Below are 16686 nucleotides of genomic sequence, written 5' to 3'. Positions count from 1 at the left end.
AGGACGCACGCTTAGTAACGCTTTCTGCAAATGCAATAAACACATAAGCCAGATAGCCTTGCATATCCTTGGAGTCTTTTCTTTTCTCGTGTCGGGTAAGTCTTGCTGAGTACAATTGAGTACTTAGAGTTTTATTCCCCCTATTGCAGGTGACAGGTGGAGGCTAGAGCTGACCTTGTGTGTGGATTTCTCCTGGTGGGCTCAGAGGGGATTTCCTTTACGCTACGATCATAGTTTTTATTTATAACTCTCACTAAATGTTTTTATGAATGAAAGTATTATAATATGTTGTCATAGTTTATATATCAATGCTTCGCCATTTCATGAATATGTATTTATTTTCGTTGTAACTCTGATCACATGTTTATATTCTGCTATTCAATTAAATTGTTCATAACTATGATAGTATGATTATATTTCGCTGTTAGAACAATAAATATTATACTCTGATGTTGTATTAAAAGTGATGTAAAAAATGATTAAAAATGATGTAAGCTTTATTCTCTCATTTGTGATTCTGATAATAAAAATATGGATTTTTAGGTCTCCCTTAGGGTGTGCCCGATGAAACTGAGTAATTTAGTGTTTTTCTTCGAGTGCTGAGTGTCTAATGAGAGACGAGCACTCCTGGGAGGCATTAGATTAGACGGTTCTGCCACAGTTATCACCTTTTAAAGGATGTAGTAGACAAAAAAAAGATAATGCAGCAGTTGCACCATCGAAAGGATCAGAAAAATCATAGAGAGGCAGAGGCTAATAGGCCTGTTAAAACTTAAAACTCGATTCAGCAAAGTAGCAGAATGCTAAGGTTCCACGAATTCTCGTGAAAGTTTAAGAAGGATAGGTAGTGCGCACTTGTTCCTCGTAAGCTTACCGGTTTATGTCCCCCTTAGTAGTTTGTTTTTCTATTCTTAAATTTAAAATAGAAATTCAAAGTAAGCTTTTATATTTGGCTAAATTAAGAAATGACATCATAATATAGTAAACGATTCAAGGCGAGTGATGAAGGAGATGAGCGTGCTAGGGTGTGTAGCTTTCTATGAGAGGGATTCAGAGTGTATAAAGACACATTGTTAGAATGCTTACCGTATATGAACCAATGAGCCATGTTCTCACTTCAAATTAAACATATTAGAAGATGTTGGACCAACATGCACCCCTCTATATATGTCATGTTCGTTGGGCTTATAAGCCGTATTTTTTCAGCCAACGAATATTATTTTTCTCTCACAACAAATCAGTCAACAATACTTCAATCATGACTTATCAACCAAGCGAACAGGGCAATAGTTGTCGTTTTAAATTGGATAAATTACAAGATGTTGAACTAACATGCCCCAACTTAGGGGGTGTTTGGATCCGGTGACTAAAATTTAGGAGGTGTCAAATGAGGATGGCGCATGGGGTGTTCGGATACTATTAAAAGAAGAAATTACATAATCCATCAGTACTTCACGAGACGAATTTTTAAAGCCTAATTAATCCATCATTAGCACATATTTACTGTAGCACCACATTATCAAATCATGTACTAATTAGGCTTAAAAATTCGTTTCATAAATTAGTCACAAGTTATACAATTAGTTTTATAATTAATCTATATTTAATAATATAAATATTCGATGGAACAACCACCGAAACATAAGAGGAGGAACCGGTACTACTGTGCTTTTATTTGCCCAAACGGAAAATTTCCCCGAAGCGCTACCTGCAAAATCCGGAACCGGCCCACGAACAAAATCTGAATAAAAAATCAACCAAACTCCCAACCCCGCCGTCCCCCGCCTCCCCTCGCGCTCTAGGGTTTTTCCCCGCTCTCCCGTTCCCCGCCACTCCCGCTTTGTGCCGCGACGCTCCGACCATGGCGTGGGGGGAGGACGAGGCCATCGGCCCCGACGTGGCCTCGGCGGGTCTTCACGTCTCGGAGCGGATCGGCCGCGACGCCGCCGCGCAGCCCGACCTGGAGGAGGCCCTTGAAGCCTCGCGCTACGCGTCCCACCCCTACTCCCCGCACCCCAGGGAGGTAAGCTCCGACGTGACCTGCCGTCTACTGCGTGTGTACTGCTAGCCGCGCACGCTTGACTCGTTGATCTGTGCCAGCTTCCCTTTTGGGCGAATGTTACCGTTGTATTTGAGGGTTACAGCAATTGTCCTGGGGGATTCGTGTCATTGTTTTCCCAGTGGAATGGTGTGGTGAGGAATCGAAAAATGAAGGTGGAGGAAAGCATGGCGAGCAGAGGTTTTATCTGTTTATTTCAAGCCACAGAAATTCTGGTGAAGTTTTTTTGTTGCTGCAGACCTGCAGTAGAAGTTTTGGCTCATGTATTGCGCCATAGTACAGTAGTTTTGGGGCAAATTTCGGGAATGAGACTACAGGACAAAAGTACTATGTGTAACACGGGAGCAATTTACAATCTTGTATTCTTCTGACATACACTGATACACATGATTCCCTAGCAGGATGTGAATCCTGAATCTGACATTAGAAAATGGTGAAAGAGTTTTTGGTCGTTAGGTTATGATGAAACTTGGAAATTGGGGCAAACAGGTGGAAACTAGCATAAACCGAGCAATGCTAGTTTTGCAACAAAAAGCACTCGGGAAGGTTCCTATTTTAAATTGGCAGGCTCAACCTTGGCTTATATGAGATCAGCAGTGATGATGTTGAGCTCAAGACATGGTTGAACTAAGTTGGCACTTTACAACCTTATTGAAGAGAAAACACTGTGAAGTTAAACCAAAAATAGCTTTATGTTCAGCTTTTCGGATTGGTGACATCATTCATTCAAGGGACAGATTCTTATAGTATTGCTAATTGAATTGAGGAGGTAGGAACTGTACATTTTGTTTGCTTTGGTTGGTTGAGCATGGGTTGTAGTGTTCAGTCTTCACACTTTTAAAGTAGATAGTTGTTTTTGGTTTTGCTTTGCATTTTTGTTTGTTGGATTTATGAAATAGTTCATGTTTTAAGTTTTAGTTCTTAGGCTGTTAGGATGAAACACTGCGAACACATTGGTACATGTTGGAACTCTTTGTCTTGAACGCTGGAAAATTTTCTTTAAAGAGAAGTTTTAATGACATTGGACATGATGGTCATGTTGCATGGTCTCAGAAATGCATTGCTGGACCTACTCTTCTCTACCATATGTGTTTATTCTGAGTTATACTTGAAGTTAATAATAAAGTTGTTCCACTAATATTTTGAAAATGAACCTTTATGTCCTCTTAATACATATTTTGTCTCGCCAGTGGCCTTCTTTGGTGGAAGTTGCAGAAACTCGTCAACTCCCTCCTATGTTGATTGAAAGATATAACACAGCTGCCGGTGAAGGAACAGCTCTTTGCGGGATTTTTGCTGGCATACATCGGGCCTGGGCAACAGTTGACAATTCATTTTTCGTCTGGCGTTTTGATAAATGGTAAACCAGTAATATTTGTTTTCTTTTTCTTTTTTACATGTGTGATTGGCCTTAAACTGTTAAAAGGGAATACCCTTTATAACGAACTTGATTCTTACTTGGTACTCAGATTTATCTCGTTCTCAATTCATTGTTTCTGTGGGCGTGTTAGTTAGTCACAGCGCTGTTGTTTTGTAAAATTGTTTATACGAGCCCATTATTATATTCCCTTCCATTGTCTATTTTCATATTTGTTTTGAATCAAATGATTGTATGGTCTATAATGTGTTACTTCTGAACTTTTGGCCATGCTAATATTTTGTGGTGCATGGAAGCAGGGGTTGCCTTAGCACCCAGTTACCTCTGTCAAGCTTATTATTATCATGAAGTGATTCCCCTTTTAACATGTAGCGCATTTGGTCGGCGTTACCATCTAGTAGGTCCGAAGATAACATCATTGATTTGAGTTTATTAGATATAAACAGCAGAGTTGGGTTTAATAGCAGTTTTCAAGTGATTCCACTTTCTCGTAAGTGGTCTAATGATACCTTTTCCTCAATGGAGACATGCCATCCTTATTGCTTATATAATTGTTTTTTTTTCTATTTCCCAGGGATGGGCAGTGCCAAGAGCATAATGTCGATGAGCAAGCAATTTGTGCTGTTGGCCTTGCTAGGGCAAAGCCTGGGATTTTCATTGAAGCCATTCAATACCTTTTAGTTTTAGCAACTCCTGTTGAGGTAAGGATGATTATGATTTCCCTTGGAATTGCAACGCACATGCATACCTTGAATGACACTTGCTAATCCAATTGATATATGAAGACGAGCGAAATCTACAGTAATATACATTGCCTGCAAAATTCAATCGTTAAGTTAAAACACACTAAGCATTTGACACAATTTCTGGACAAAATTACTCTTCACAGTATCCATTTTCTGTTTCTTATACCTATCACACCAGGACTAAAATTTACAGGATGCTGAATCAAATTGTATCCTGGAGCTATCTGTAGTTTTAGATTTTCGTAGTGATATGACTGGTCAAGTGTTCAACACTGCAAGGAAGAGTGGACCATCGGATCCTTTCAGGGCATGCTTAGTTTCCTTGCCTTGCTTGACCTAGCCTCAGTAGTGGCTGGGTAACGAGTCAAGATAATCAAATTCATTTCTTACCTACTAATCTTGCTGGGTAAGGTCTTGGCTAATGCAAGCGCCCACTTTGTCTACTATGACGTTGAAGCTGTTCCTAATAGTTTTCCTTATGCCTCCGATGTAATGAGACCACCATTGGATTTTGAGAGCATCTCAATCAGGAGACCTCAACTCAGGGCCCCTACTTTTGATTTGAGGGCTCCCCTTCTCTTGAGTTTTGCGCACCCTTGGGAGATGGGGCTGAGGGGAAGATCTGGCGGCCTCCATAAAGTAGGGACTTGAGTAGGGGCTCTGTTGTATTAGTTTTTTTTTGGCACCAAAAAGTAGAGTAGGGGCCCTGTTTAGGGTCCATGTTGGAGATGCTCTAAAATATTGGGAACTATTTACAATGGAGTGACAAAAGTACAAGCACAAGATCTTTGTCAAATGCATGGGCCAGCCATCAGTTTCGTCTTATCCTGTTTAGGTTTTGTGTAGCATTTATGAAAACTTAATTGTTAGGTTATCAGTCTGAAATACAAAATATCTTTTGTTCAATAGAAATATTTAGCAACGGTTATACTGATGTATTTACATCAGATGGCCATGCTTTGATTTTCTTTGGGACCAGTAGAATATTAGCTAGTTGGCTGCTACTTCGGCAAGGACAGTCAGTAAATGCTGGATGAACATAATGAAGTCATGTAGCAAGTTTATTTAGTGGAGTATCATGTCTTCGGTGCTAAAATTGCTTGTATGTGTCTTAGAAAAGCTTCCTACTCAATTGAGACATACATACATCATAGGAACTTTATTCCTTATCAAGAAGTCCTTTCCCAATTTGGCTCTTCAATTATATGTACATTGACTTACATCTGTTGTGCCAGCTGATACTTGTTGGAGTTTGCTGTTCTGCAAGTGCTGATGGAACGGACCCATATGCTGAGCTTTCATTACAACCTTTACCTGAGTACATGATTGCCACTGATGGTGTCACAATGACATGCATCACATGTACAGACAAGGGCCAAATTTTTCTAGCTGGTCGCGATGGCCATATATATGAATTGCAGTATACAACTGGTTCAGGTTGGCGTAAACGCTGCCGTAAAGTTTGTCTTACTACTGGTATTGGCAGCCTTCTTTCTAGGTAACTACTGCTGTAAGACCAGAACTGTGATGCTTTGCTTATCTGTATATATGTGGCCACCTGCTTATTAAACCATCATGATTTTCAGGTGGGTACTGCCAAATGCATTCAAATTCTCAACCGTTGATCCAATTGTTGATATGGTCATGGATGAGGAGAGGAACACTATCTATGCGCGTACCGAGGGCATGAAATTGCAATTATTTGATCTAGGAGCTAATGGCGATGGCCCTTTGACAAAAATTGCTGAAGAAAAGAACATTGTTGATCCACGGGATGCACCTTATGGTGGTCGGAATGCACGAAGAGCTGCACGATCACCAAAACCATCAATTGTTTGCATCTCACCTCTATCTGCTATGGAATCAAAATGGCTCCATGCGGTTGCTGTTTTATCAGATGGGAAGAGATTATTCCTCACTACATCTGGTGTAAGTGGTTCTTCAGTTGGATTGAACAGTGGTCTGCAGAGGCCAACCTGTTTAAAAATTGTTGCTACTAGGCCGTCCCCACCTCTGGGGGTTGGTGGTGGGCTTACATTTGGTGCTGTTTCTGCGGCTGGCAGAGCTCATCCTGAGGATCTAGCTTTGAAAGTTGAGTCTGCTTTCTATTCTGCTGGTGCTCTTATAATGTCAGATTCATCCGCTACAGCCATGTCATCTCTTCTGGCTGTGCAGAAAGATTCAGCTGCGCAGCTATCCCTTCCCAGTACCTTCGGAACAGCTTCTAGAACCTCCCGAGCTCTACGAGAAACAGTCTCTGCTTTGCCTGTTGAGGGTCGAATGCTTTGTGCCTCTGATGTCTTACCACTTCCCGATGCTGCTTACACGATGCAGTATTTGTATGCTGATGTGGAATGCTTCACAGGTTTCAGAAAGCCTTCTGAGAAGGCATGTATAAAACTGTGGGCAAAAGGAGATCTTCCTACCCAGCATATCTTGCCTCGGAGGAGGGTTGTTGTATTCAATACTATGGGTTTGATGGAGGTAATTTTTAACAGGCCTGTTGATATTCTAAGGAAATTGTTTGATGGGAACACCCTGAGATCACAAATTGAAGAATTCTTTAATCGCTTTGGTGCTGGAGAGGCTGCAGCAATGTGCTTAACGCTAGCTGCGAAGCTACTTTATGCTGAAGATAGTCTGATAAGCAATGCTGTTTCTGAGAAAGCTGCTGAGGCATTTGAGGACCCTGGGCTTGTTGGGATGCCTCAAATTGATGGCACCACTGCTTTATCTAATACGCGAACTCAAGCTGGAGGCTTTAGTATGGGCCAAGTTGTTCAAGAAGCAGAACCTTTGTTTTCTGGTGCATATGAAGGCCTTTGTTTGTGCTCGTCAAGACTACTTTATCCCATATGGGAGCTCCCTATTATGGTGATTCGAGGACCGGCTGGTACTAATAAACGCGAGGATGGCATAATTGTTTGCAGGCTTTCAGCTGGGGCCATGAAAATTCTTGAGAGTAAGATTCATTCTCTGGAAACATTTTTAAGATCTAGAAGGAACAAGAGAAGGGGCCTTTATGGTTATGTTGCTGGTCTTGGCGATTCTGGTTCCATACTCTACAAAACAGGGCCTATTATTGGTCCTGGAGGGCATAGCAATGGCAGGAGTCCATACAACTCCCAAATTCGAGATATGAACCCTGCAGACAAATCTGCATCAAATAAAAAGCCAAGGCTGCTTTATACATCAGCAGAACTAGCTGCTATGGAGGTAGGTGTTAGGAATTACTCAGCAGAATTAGAGCACATTTTAATTCTTTTTTTTTCACCTGAACACATTGGATTAACAGGTGAGGGCAATGGAGTGTCTTAGGCGGTTGCTTAGGAGATCTGGTGAAGCACTCTTTCTGCTTCAACTTATTTGCCAGCATAATGTTGCCCGTTTGGCTCAGACGCTGGGCAATGATTTATGCAAGAAATTAGTTCAGTTAACATTTCATCAATTGGTATGTTCGGAGGATGGTGATCAGCTTGCGATGCGTCTTATTTCTGCACTCATGGAGGTAATACAGTCACCCTCATGTTCCTTACTCTGCCAATATGAAAGCAGGGAAATCGCAAGTGCAACATGCACCTTCAGCATTCTCAACTGTTCCAGTTTAGGTCAGTAATTTTATATGATTTTTGCAGTACTATATTGGCCCGGAGGGCAGAGGAACTGTTGAAGAAATCAGTACTAAATTGAGGGAGGGTTGCCCTAGTTACTTCAATGAGTCAGACTACAAATATTACTTGGCAGTGGAATGCCTTGAGAGAGCATCTATGACTAATAACCCAGATGAGAGAGATATTCTTGCTAGAGATGCTTTCAACCTCTTGACTAAAATTCCAGACTCTGCTGATTTGAGTGCCATATGCAAGAGATTTGAGAACCTAAGGTTAGTGACTTCCTCTGATAACAAATACTGTATCTGGTCAGTCAAACATGTCTAACTTTGATCATCAGTATCTGAACTTCTATATGGATTGAAAACAGGTAACTTTACTAGATGGACTTATACTGTATCTGGTCATTATGAAGACCACTTTCAGAATCTATACCTCTTTTCGCTCAAGAGAATATATTTTTTTACAGTAGATATTACAATTAGGACAAAACTAGATGGACTTGTATTTGTGATAGGAGTGGAAATACTGTATTGATTTGCAACCTAAAATCTATCAATCTTGGTAATTTTATTTATTTTTTACATCTGTCAGCTGATATATTTATATATTTTTTTGTTGGGTGTGGGTTCAGATTTTACGAGGCTGTAGTCCGGTTGTCTCTGCAGAAAGCTCAAGCACTTGACTCCAATGCTGATGTTATCAATGGTCAAATTGATCCAATGCATCATGATACCATAATGTTGCAGCGTGAACAATGCTATGAGATTGTTATGAATGCTCTGCGGACTCTCAAGGGTGTCGGGCATAGTCGAATGCAAAGTGCAGACAAGTCATCTGGTCTAGCAACTGCTGTTGATCCAGCTTCTCGAAGCAAGTACATCAAACAAATTATCCAACTTAGTGTCCAATGGCCGGACACAGTTTTCCATGAGCATCTATACAGGACACTTATTGAGCTCGGTCTAGAAAATGAGCTTTTGGAGTATGGTGGTTCTGATTTGGTTTCTTTTCTGCAGAGTGCTGGTCGTAAGCATCAAGAAGAGGTGTGCCATAATCCTTGTTTTCCCACCAAAGTTGGAACTATGGATACATAATTAGTATTTCATAAAAAAGGAAACCTTATCTGGCCTGTCACTGTGTTGGTGATATTATCCTATTTTGGCTTTTGCCCATTGACATACAATTAAATAATTTGGGCTGTTGGTTGATTTAATTCTGTTGTCCCAGAGGAATCCTAAGCACCTGCCATTGGTGTGCGTTTGTTGAAAATTACCATCATTTGTTGTGTAGTTGGCCTGGATTTTATGTGCTATACTCCTACTTCTTTATCATAACCTAATAACCTTATATGCTTATTACCCAGACAAGATCCCATAGCCCATGCATCTTGACAATACAGAAACAAAACTATTAGTATGTTTTCATGTGTTTTTTTCCCCACGTAAACAAGAGTTGCTGGATTTGATCAGGTTTGCCTATAGCATGCCTATCAAATACTCTGCTGATCTGAATTTTAATACCATGTACTGGTTGTAGCTGATAGGCGAGTTATTTTGCCACAAATATCTGAGAAGTGCTTCCTAGATACTGGCCATATGATTACATAAATACCTTTCATGTCACTGTATCTTTCCAAGTCAGTATTGTTCATGCATCACTTTTAGTCTTTATCATGTTGTCTGAGACCGGGATGTTGTTCCTGACTATCAATTTTTACCTGTATAAGGTTCGGTCAATTTCCTCAGTTACATCTGGAGCTGCTAAGTTGCATGATTTAGGTGCACCTATCTCGACTAGTCAAACAAAGTATCTTGAGCTCCTAGCTAGGTACTATGTTCGCAAGGGGGAGCATATTGCTGCTGCCAGGATGTTGTTAATATTGGCAGAGCGACAGTGCTCCAATTCCGAAGAAGCTCCAACTCTTGACAAGAGGTCTCTGGATTTTGAACCCTTATTTTGTTTACTTTTATAAATTTCATAATTTGTATGGACTAACAGTATAAATTTACTTTTGGAATCCAGGTATGAATATCTCAGAGATGCAGTGCTTCAGGCCAAAAGCGCAGGCATCGCTGCTGATTCGTCTAGAAATCCTATTGATAGTAGCACAGTGGATTTACTTGAAGGCAAACTTGCTGTGCTACGCTTCCAAATGCAAATCAAACAAGAATTGGAGCTCATGGCTGCGCGGGTTGAAAATATTCCAAGCAGTTCTGAATCACCTAGTGTTCCGTTCCGTCGGGACAACATTCTTGCTGATGCAGAGACTGCTAAGGCTGCTAAGGACAAGGCAAATGAACTATCATTGAATCTCAAGAGTATCACTCAACTGTATAATGATTATGCTGTTCCATTTGGTCTCTGGGAGGTATGTTTTTTCTTTGTTTCATAGAACTTACTCACTTGGTCTTGCTTTTGTCAATTCAATATGCTTTGCTGCGTCTCAATGATAATTATATTCTCAAACTATGTATTAAGCTCTTCCATAAAACTCCAACTACTATGCATAATAGCAAAGCTTGTGGACATGCAACATTTTGAAAATATTGTTGAAATAAGAGATATAAGAGTCAGATGAAACTTGAAACAACAGGAATAATCACTTGTGGCGATAACGCTAGCCACCTAGGAGGCAAGCAGGATACTGAGTTTGACAGAAAATCAGTAGGGAGATTCTGTGAGTTGGGATTGGTGGTACTCTGGGGACTGTTAGAAGTTAACTTCTCTCTCCGATAAACTTAATTTCGAAAGGATTTCCTTAGCTGTGGGACTTAGGTACCTAGTATGTGTTCTTGTCCTTAATTATTATAGTATTGGGTGCATCAAACCCTGTTTACTTGTAACTCGACACAGTTAGGACAGAAGGTTTCTAAATTAACTCTACACAGTTAGAATCATAACTGGGGTCAGGATATGAATTCTCAGCATAATCGATCTCCTGAATCTAAGTTTTAGACAGTATTCGTTTGTTTGTTTTCGTTGATACTAGGAGTTCCCTGTATCTACCAAATCTTGCATCTATATTGGGTTATTAGCAAATGATTTCTCTTAAAAAGACTTGAATTTTTTTTGTTAGGTTTGCCTGGAAATGCTGAGCTTTGCTAATTACTCTGGAGATGCTGATAGCAAAATTGTTCGAGAAATTTGGGCTAGACTCCTTGATCAGGCACTTACAAAAGGTGGTGTTGCAGAAGCATGTTCTGTGGTGAAAAGAGTAGGCTCGAAACTTGATCCTGCAGATGGAGCTTGTTTACCTTTAGATATAATATGCCTTCATCTTGAGAAGGCTGCATTGGTAATGTGTATATTCTGTATTTTCCGTACATGCATACTTGAGACTAACTGTGAGAGCATTCCACTATGGTACTCATATTATCCTGCTCTTATCTACAGGATAGATTAAGTTCAGGAGAAGAATTAGTTGGTGACGATGATGTTGCAAGAGCTCTTCTTGGTGCCTGTAAAGGTCTTCCTGAACCTGTACTTGCTGTGTATGATCAACTGTTATCTAACGGTGCAATCATACCCTCACTAAATCTGAAGTTGCGCCTGCTGCGATCAGTTCTTGCAATCCTCCGTGAGTGGGGGATATCTGTCGTTGCACATAGGCTAGGCACCACAAGTGCTGGGGCTTCATTCTTTCTTGATGGAACATTCTCACTAAACCAAACAGGGACTGCAAATCAAGGTGCTCGAGATAAAATAATTAGTTTGGCGAACAGGTAAGTCTAAACGTTAATGACATTTACATTTATGATTCTCTTTCATCTGGACTACTACTGTTTCATACAAATGTGCTCTTATCAATTGTTTGAGTGCTGTTAAATCCTTAAAAAATTCATCGTATTGTTCCACTATTTGATTCACTTTTATTTTGCTATGTGAACCTTGCTACCACCTCACACATCTATTAGACCATTCTCTTACATTGTATTGCAATTTCAGGTACATGACTGAGGTGAAGCGATTAAACCTTCCACAGAACCAAACGGAGAATGTCTACCGCGGTTTCCGTGAACTTGAGGAGAAATTACTATCTCCTTATTAGGCAATTTTCAGTTGGTCCTCAAGATTGTAAAGGATGATCCTGCATCTGTTGTACCACAAACCAAGGAATAGAGTCGAAGGCTTCTGGATTCACCTCAGCATGATCTCTATTGTTCCTTACACGTATCTGCAAGAACCCAAGGCCGCTTTAATCATTATTAATCAGAGGTTATTCATGACAGTGTGCAGCCTTCTTTTATTTGACTTCGAGCCAGTATGAATTACAGAGCTGCCGATGTGGAAAATTGTCTAGCTGTGTTCATTACTTGCTAATCTAGTGGTAGATGCTGCTGATCCCGTTTTACCTGAATTCAGGAAACAGCTGGAGAACTCAGGCCGGACTTTGAACCAGAACAAACATCTAGCTGTTGAATACAAGTTGGTTTTCATGTTGGAAGTCGAAATTTAGTATGTACCATGACATTGTACAGTTCGATAGTAGATTATTCAGAGTGTTGTAAGCTTTGTAGCTTATGTGTTTGTTGGCATCAAGTTATCATTTCAGTAGCTGGAAAAGTAAACGTTTTTGTCAGAAATGTCGAATTCTAGGTCCTTTTTGTTCCATCTGCTTGGTTTTCGTTTTCCTCCTTTACTTTTTGACGTTTTGCTGGGCCCGTGCGGAAATGACAGGTTGATTATAGATTAATGCTCGTGGATAGGATATTATCGGTTGGGTTAACTATACACAGTTTCCAAAAGTGTGATGATGTCCAATATGGCATGGATGCAAACAACGTCAAGGCTATGCACGACATTGTTGTGTAATGTGTTTCAATCAGATGGTCTGCACTTGAGTAGTGCCTGTGGTCTAAGGCTTGTTTTATTCGACTGCTAGTATAAGAATCATCTCCCCGAGCTTACCGTCTCGACTACTACTAGTATAAGAATCATCTACCCGAGCTTACCGTCGGTATTGGACACGTGATCAAGGAACTGAATTGGTGGACCATGCATGTTTATTGCAAGGAAAATTTAGCTTTGGAACACTGCGCTTTGGTGAAATTGGTCGTGGAACACAAGTATATTTTCTTCGCTGTAGAACACTAAATTCTTTGCTGTAGGACACTGCAGTGTACCTAGAGCAAATAAAAAAAAGTACAGTGTCCTGCCGTCAATTCCATGAATGTTGCAAAGGTTAGCGTACTGCCGGGCTGCCTTTGTCAATTTCGCGGATTGTGGTGAGCACTCTTTAGTCTTTTATACAAATGGTTCGTGAAATCTGCAAACTGATTTACGCAAAATCAGCCTACTGGCTCAGTTCAAAGGATCCTTTGCTCCCTTTAGTGCAGAAGTCTGAGATTTGAAAGGCACATGCAGAGGGGAAACATCGCTTCTTCACCTGGCTGTTGATCCAGTCCAAGATCCTAACGGCGGACAGGTTGTCAGCAAGAAATTGGCGTTGCAATCCAGTTTGCCTTCTGTGTTCATTGTCCCTTTGCGCAGGAGGTTTGGCTGCATGTGCGGAATTGGGCTGGGGAGTGCTTGCCATGGAAAAAAACAATGACACGTTGTAATGTGATAAGCAAAATATTTACTTTGCTGATAAAACATGAGGAATGATGCCGGAAGTGTAATTGCAATTGGGCATACCTTAAAAGGCAGATTAAGAAAGGTCTTCCTGCAGAAAGTTGTTGCTGAAGCAGAAAAACATGTAGACAAAAAATGAAGTACAATCTGCACATGTCGGAATCTCACAGATGACACAATGAATCTTTGGTCACTGTCAAACTTGAGAACACATCCAAGTGCCTGTTTGGATCAGCTAGGGCTAGTTTCTCGTTGGGGCTAAAAATTAGCCTAAATTAGCTAAAGATGGCTAACAACTAGTTGTAGGCTTGGCTAACAAATTAGCCCACCTGTTAGCCCCCTGTTTGGATATGCTAGGGCTAATTTTGGTTAATTCTTAGCAGCTGACAATTATCTCTTGGTATCCAAACAGGCCCTAAGGCAGATCTGATTTGCTTCCATCTTCAATGTGCATACCTTGACCCCTTGAAACTAACCATTTATCTACAAGTATCATGATATCTGAAGAGATTCTTCCATCTTTAGACAGCTCCTTAGTTGCTTTATTTATTAAGCCTACCATTTTCAAAGGATTACTGGGCACCACATCTTTTTGGAGAACAACTTTCAAAAGCTCACATCCTTTACTGGCCTGTCCCTGTGCTATCAACGAATTTATTAAATTTAACAGGGAAAAAATATCCAAGTCAAAACCTTTCGTCTTCATCTCTTCATAGTAGTTCACTGCAGTCTCCATTCGACCACACTTGCACAGTCCATTAACAAAAGCAGTATATGCTATCTCATTTGGTGAACAACCTTTTTCCTCCATTTTGCACCACAAAACGATGGCTTCATCGGGCCTTCCAGCATTACAGAGTCCGTCTAACAAGCTTGTATATGTAACAACTGTTGGTGGCTTCTCTTCATCAATCATCATATCTACGCAAGTGATTGCTTTGTCAATCCTGCCGGACTTGCACCAAATATCAATCATAAGATTGTAGGTAACTACAGAAGGAAACAGACCCTTACTCAACATTTCTTCCATGATTTCTTGCGCCTCATCAAACTTACCTGCTTTCCGGAATCCATTTATCAAGATATTGTGTGCTACCACATCAGGAAGATAACATTTGGAAGAAATGTCACGGAAAATCCCTAATGCATTTTCTATCTCTCCAATTTTACACATCCCATTCATGGCAGCAGAGTACGTGACAATGTCAGGAAGAAAACCTAATTTTAACATTTCATCGAGAAATTGCAAGGCTTCTGTTATCCTGCCACTGAGACAAAGCTGTTGCACCATCTCTGTGCAGTTCTTAATCCATGGTTTGTGCGTGTTTGTCCGCATCTCCCTCAGCAGATCAGCGGCAGCACTAGTATCATTTCTTCTACAAATACCATAAAACAATGAATTATATGTGAACTCAGAGGGTTTCAAACCAAGATCCTTCATTTGGTTGAATATCTCATATGCTTCATCTAGTCTATCCGAATTGCACAATTCAAGTATCAAATCATTAAACATCAAAAGCTTTCCCTTGCAACCAAGGCCAACCATGTCCTTTATGAGAGCCAAAGCCAGATCCAGCTTCTTAACCTTACAAAGGCCGCACACAACAATGTTAAACGAATCAGAGTTTGGTTTAACATCTTCACTGATAACAAAAATATGCACACCAACAGTATCATCGTCACTAATCCTCTGACCACCACGCACCATGGAGCTGAGCAACTGATATGCTGCTTCTACCTCTCCATGGTTAGTAAGACCTTCAAGAATCACATTATATAATAGGGCAGCACTGCCGGGTTTCAGATGCACTGCATTTTCATTAATGAATGGGCCAACAGTAGAGAATTCTCCTCGTCTACAGAATGTCTCAATCATCTTCTTGAGCAAGCGGACATCAGGTGTAACCCTGTCCCTCTTCATATCCTCAAACAATTTCACAGCCTTCCCCATCTCGTTTCCATCACACAGCCCCTCAATTAACACACTGTACATCGCCAAATCCACACTGAATCCATAACTGGCCATCTTACCAAACATATCCATGGCCACATCAACCCTCCCCTGCCTGGCAAACCCATGTACTAGAACGCTCAATGTCTTCTCGCTTGGTCGCATGCCAAGTGCCTCCATCCTCCCAATCAGCTCAACTGCATCCTCCACCTTTCCCCACTTGCTGAACGCCACAGCAAGCATAGTTAACACGTGCTCATCCACCCAGGCCTTCTCGCTCATTCTCTGTAACACGGCGCTCGCGTCTTCAGGACGCCCCGCGTTGCAATAGCAATTTAGGAGCGAGGTGAGCGTGTACCTGTCGACGCTCTCGTCACCGCAACTCGCCACCATCTCCTGCAACCGCGCCTCGGCGTCTTCTGCACGGCCGGCCTTGGCGAGCGCGTCGAGGAGGCAGTTGTACGTGTACGAGTTTGGGGTGCAGCTGAGCGTCGTCCTCGCTGCATCAAAAGCGCGGGCAGCGGTATCCGGGAGGCCAGCCGCGCCGAGGCGGCGGAGGAGGAACCCCAGCGCGCCGGGCGTCATGGAGCAGCGAGAGGCGAGCGCTTCGGTGGCGAGGCGGTCAAGGTGCGCGCGCTGGTGCGGTGGCAGGAGTGATGCCATGGCGTTGAGGGAATAGCAGGAGTGGCGGAAGCCCGGCTGCTCGGCGGCCCAGCGGAAGAAGTCGAGCGCGTGGCGCCAGGACGGCAGGCGGAGGATGACGGACTCCGCGGCTGGCGGCGTGAGGTACGCCGCGAGGCGGCGGAGGCGGGCCGCGTCACGGGTGGCGCGCGGGCGGGAGAATTCGTCGAGCAGGTGGTGCGCGAGGAAGCCCGGGGATGAGGGGGTGGGCGCGGCCGGCGGAGCGCCGGCGGCGGCGGTGGTGAAGGACCGGAGCAGGAATAGCGACGAGGGCGCGCGGCCGAGGCGGCCTAGAGACATGGGAATGGCCGGTGGCGAGCTTGACCGGGGCCTTGGGCGGAGTGGCGGCAGGAGGTTCCGGAGTCGACAGGGGGGACTGGGGGCTGGTTTCGGGTCTGTGTTTGTCTGTGGAACTGGAAAAAAAAAGGTAAATCGGATTCGTGCCGTTATAATTTTCGATGTTTAGAAAAACGTCATTACTATTCGTCTACTCTGAAGCATGCTATTATAATTTTCGTTTTCCACAAAAATGCCACTTAATACGTATGGACACAGCCTGGACCCAGCTGCAGACGTATACGAAGACGTATACTTCATCACCCCTGTCACTGACACGCGGGCCCCACATGTCATCTTCTTTCTCCTCTCTCTCCACGCCAGCACCCCGCGAGCAGCAGCAGCAC

General features: G+C 42.3%; 2 protein-coding genes across 5 annotated transcripts; one reads left to right on the top strand and one right to left on the bottom strand.

Moving 5' to 3' along the window:
• The first annotated feature begins 1778 nt into the window (after positions 1–1778).
• LOC136549671 (nuclear pore complex protein NUP155-like) lies at positions 1779–12504 on the top strand. 3 transcript variants are annotated; one of them, XM_066541052.1, is made up of 13 exons: positions 1779–2023; positions 3250–3419; positions 4012–4138; positions 5419–5681; positions 5770–7399; positions 7479–7691; positions 7819–8066; positions 8429–8840; positions 9524–9729; positions 9820–10165; positions 10874–11092; positions 11191–11519; positions 11743–12504. In XM_066541052.1, exons 1-13 carry the CDS (start codon positions 1862–1864, stop codon positions 11843–11845), a joined length of 4428 nt encoding a protein of 1475 aa, XP_066397149.1. In that variant the 5' UTR covers positions 1779–1861; the 3' UTR covers positions 11846–12504. The 3 variants fall into 3 exon arrangements, with proteins under 3 accessions (XP_066397149.1, XP_066397154.1, XP_066397161.1); XM_066541057.1 differs by lacking the exon at positions 1779–2023 and adding an exon at positions 2615–2828 and having other exon boundaries at positions 11743–12503; XM_066541064.1 differs by lacking the exon at positions 1779–2023 and adding an exon at positions 3810–3927 and having other exon boundaries at positions 3284–3419; positions 11743–12498.
• Positions 12505–12774: 270 nt separating this feature from the next.
• LOC136503627 (putative pentatricopeptide repeat-containing protein At5g08310, mitochondrial) lies at positions 12775–16401 on the bottom strand. Of its 2 annotated transcripts, none has more exons than XM_066498650.1 (2): positions 13435–16401; positions 12775–13325 (listed from the first exon to the last, which is right to left on the bottom strand). In XM_066498650.1, the coding sequence occupies exon 1, from the start codon at positions 16301–16303 to the stop codon at positions 13787–13789; it is 2517 nt and encodes an 838-aa protein (XP_066354747.1). In that variant the 5' UTR covers positions 16304–16401; the 3' UTR covers positions 12775–13325; positions 13435–13786. The 2 variants fall into 2 exon arrangements, with proteins under 2 accessions (XP_066354747.1, XP_066354742.1); XM_066498645.1 differs by having other exon boundaries at positions 12775–13315.
• Positions 16402–16686: the final 285 nt, after the last annotated feature.

Source organism: Miscanthus floridulus, chromosome 1 (genome assembly GCF_019320115.1).
Source record: "Miscanthus floridulus cultivar M001 chromosome 1, ASM1932011v1, whole genome shotgun sequence".
In the NCBI taxonomy this organism is placed as follows: domain Eukaryota; kingdom Viridiplantae; phylum Streptophyta; class Magnoliopsida; order Poales; family Poaceae; genus Miscanthus; species Miscanthus floridulus.
This window is presented reverse-complemented; position numbering and strand designations above follow the sequence as displayed.